Source organism: Gavialis gangeticus, unplaced genomic scaffold, assembly GCF_001723915.1.
Source record: "Gavialis gangeticus isolate Ggan-Ray unplaced genomic scaffold, GavGan_comp1, whole genome shotgun sequence".
Classification (NCBI taxonomy): Eukaryota; Metazoa; Chordata; order Crocodylia; family Gavialidae; genus Gavialis; species Gavialis gangeticus.
Window position 1 is genome coordinate 12,723,728 of NW_017729024.1, and position 3,604 is coordinate 12,727,331.

Sequence of the window (3,604 nt, forward strand, 5' to 3'; positions counted from 1 at the left end):
TATTTTTCTATAGTCAAAAAAAAAAAAAAAGAGTGAAAACTAAGAGCTGGCAGTTTCCAAGGAGTGTCTCATACCTAAAAAGGTTGAGAACTACTACTAATTTCTGCCTGACTTCAGAATAACGTGGCTAACAAGCTCTCTCTGCTTATAGAGAAGAAACCAATGAGGATCTCATTTATACTAATTTATACACTAGATTTAATTATACTGTAGTCAAAGGATTTAAAAATAGATGTAGATGAGGTCAGTATTTCTCCCATTAAGTTACTTGAATGTGGAAAACAAATTTTTCACAAAAACAGAGCCCTGGTCTAGCCAGGAAAGTGCAATTATCATTACTGTTATTTTTACAGATAGCCATAATTAGTTTCCTCCAGACCTGCAGCCAACATTATTCCATCACGCCAGTATGCTCTCCTTCAACCCCCCAGCCTCAACTGATGCTGTTGCATAAATGTCATAGTCATTATGAATTGATATTAATTTACAATAGTGCCTAATTACTGGGGAGCTTTTGTATTTTGGGTTATTTATGATCCAAACTTTTATGTCATGTTGATTTGACTGATATCATCCTTACCATTAAAAAGATGATTTCATCTTTACATACAACTACAATATTATCTAAGTGCATTTTCCAAAACAGCATAACAGAGCAAGTAGTACTGGAACAAACTTACCTAAACCTGAAGGGGGCATGAAGGAGTGGATTTTGGTTATGGCATAAAATGGAAGGGATTGAAAATGCCTGAAGAAAGATTGTCCTGTTTCCCAGACTAAAATTTCAATTGAATTACTGGATTCTGCAAAGCAAGAACAACAAACCAAACATTTTGTGTGTCCAGTAATTAAACAAACATTATTCAATGGCTGACATAAAGCCAGCTCTTGCCACACAGTGGCCCCATCTACACAAGATGCTGACTGCGCAGTTGTTACTGCACAGTCATTTAGTACCTGCATATCCAACTACTAAATGACTGCATAGTAACCAGTTATATCCCCACCCAGCTTCCTGCTGACACTGACTGTGCAGTAGCTCGCTACTACTGCGCAGTAGCATCACATCATGGTTCATGTCATGTGACACTACTGCGCAGTAGTAAGGAGCTACTGAGCAGTAAGCATCTCACGTAGATGCAGCCAGTGAAGCACAAAATGGCATCTCCTTTGTATCTGGAACAGGAGATAGCTGGCCTGGGACAGTGGTTACCAAATGCTAAGAGAGGTAGTCAGCTGTATTAGTCTTACGTCAGTCAGAAGGCAAGCTAGATGTACACCTTTATATACATACCTGAAGCTCTGTCTGGGGAGTTTAAATAGGGCAAAAAAAATGGCCAGTCCAATCTAAATTAGTTCACCTAAAGACATGCACAACACAGATTGAGCTAACCCCTGTCCAATCTAACTGAACAGGTGCAGAGTGCATCTCTGAGGCTAGGAAAGTCCAGCTGCTCACCGCAGTCCAAGGGATGTGCTTTTCCTATTTTTCACCCCACACTGACTGGGCTATTTTTAGACCTCTGATCCCCACCCCAAGATGGATGACCAACCCCCCCAACCAGATCCACTGATCCCCTCCCTCAGACCTGCTAGCTTCCCAATCCTACCTGACCCTCCCTCACAACCAACTTACTTAGATTGTCCTCCTGAACATCTGCACAAATGGGGACCCAAATCTATAATCACGTGGCTTAAAGCAAGCTGTGTGATTGTAGATCAGATGCCATGAACATGTGTGTATGACCTAAATAAGATATACACAGAGTATAAGCTTTCATGAACCCATCTGATGAAATTAACTTGAGTTTAAGAATGCCTGTGATCTATATACTTTAGTTAGTCTATAAAGGTGCATGTTTACTTTGCCTTCTACCAAATGCTAATTATTTAATGATTCTGGTGGAAAATGCAAGGAAATGGATATTTAACTGGGAAGTGAACCATCTGCCTTTTCAACAGAGGCGAGTTAAGAAAACAATATGCCTCATGTCACATTTGTGGAATAACATACATAAATAGTAGTAAAGACTTATCAGCTCCCACTGTTCAAATCAATAACCCATTTGTTCTGTATGGACTTGATAACAAAAGTGACACTTCTGTCTGTACAATAAAAAGCAGAGATTGTCCTGATGATAATGTTATGAGAGTTTGTGTCCACTCTCCCCTCCATGTAAAACTTTGTTTAAAAGGCTGCCTCAGAATATTTTCCATCAAACAGACTAGCATATGCTTAGCAAAATTCATGTTCATACCTTTTGCTACTATTAAATAGATATCAGATCCGGAAGTCAAGGCCTCCATGTGTGTTATTTCATTTACTGGCACTTGATTAAGCTCTTTAAACTCATTATCCGACCACTGGTACAGAAGGGTATTTTGGCTGGCACTTGACAGAGAAATTACTAAGTATATAATACCCCCTCTGGAAAACAAGGCTGTTGAAAGAGCTCCATTAAGTGGGAGTTGGTGATGTAATGTAAATATCCTTTTATTCCACTGGAAAACCTATGGAAAATAATAAATACTTTTTTTTCTTTAGATGCACACAAAATTATATATCAAGATAACAGAAACCAGATGTCATGCAGAACACTTATTTTAATTATTCTTTAAAATGTATTAATCATGAACAGCTGGCAGCTCAGTGAAGTTACTTGTCATTCTCTGTCCAGCTCCAAGCAGGCAAGCAAAAACTAATCACAACCGATAACACTTCTTTTGGTGGCTTCGGTCACAAAGTGAAAAGCTGGAGGGACACAGAAACTGAACTGCATCCCACCTGTAAAGATGACAGTGCCATTCCAACATCAAGGCACATTAGCAGAGTGATATAGGGTGTACTAATACTGTGGCAGCTGTGTCATAACTTCTCATAACCACAACTAAACAAACTATGCACACGTTATAAACAGAGGAAAGAAGAGATCATTACAACCTGGATGGATTTGGAATCAGTTGTCTGACTTGCAATAACCAAATAGTCTTTCTGGTCCAAAGTGAAATGTTTAACATCTCTGCTTTCTGGAACTGACAGTGTCTGTATCTAATGGAAGGACAACAAGAGAGAGAGTTCTATGAAGTAATTCAGATTTATGACAAACCCCTAATTTGCCTAATAGCAATAGTGGTTAATATATTATTTTTTATTAAAATGCCAAAAAAGCAATCCCATGTGCTGACCCACAAGAGTAATTCTTTAATAATCTCTGTGAGCAAGTGTATACGTTCATGGGACCTGAACCAAAAATCACTCAGCTTACTTCAAGCTGTGTGTTTGTAAATGGGTCCCTGTTTGTGTAGATGTTCGCTAGTGCCCAAAGCTACACTGGGAACGTGATTGAAATCAGTCAGGTTGGGAGAGAGACGGGCAGGATTGGAATGGCTAGTGGGTCCATGGAGGCGGGAGAGGAAGTGTGGTCAGAGTTGCAGTGTGGGGCTGGGAGAGTCACAAAGGGGACGGGTACATCTGCTACAGATACACTGACTTGTTGCTTCATGTGACCAGGTGTGGCTTTTTGATGAATTTTGCATCGAATGGTGACTGAGTCTCAAAAGCGAATGGAGGCTGGGGCTCGACCCTCAGGGAACGCCTGAGCAG

The 3,604-nt window shown here is 40.0% G+C and overlaps 1 protein-coding gene across 1 annotated transcript in view; it reads right to left on the reverse strand.

Annotated features, from left to right (window-relative positions):
• The window catches only part of ADGRV1 (adhesion G protein-coupled receptor V1), a 576,350-nt gene that overhangs the window by 384,262 nt on the left and 188,484 nt on the right, over positions 1-3,604 (reverse strand). The window contains exons 48-50 of the mRNA XM_019518182.1: positions 2,942-3,049; positions 2,259-2,511; positions 681-803 (exon numbers count right to left, since the gene is read on the reverse strand). Of these exons, the coding sequence (XP_019373727.1) occupies positions 681-803; positions 2,259-2,511; positions 2,942-3,049 (484 nt within the window). The remainder of the gene's footprint in view (positions 1-680; positions 804-2,258; positions 2,512-2,941; positions 3,050-3,604) is intronic.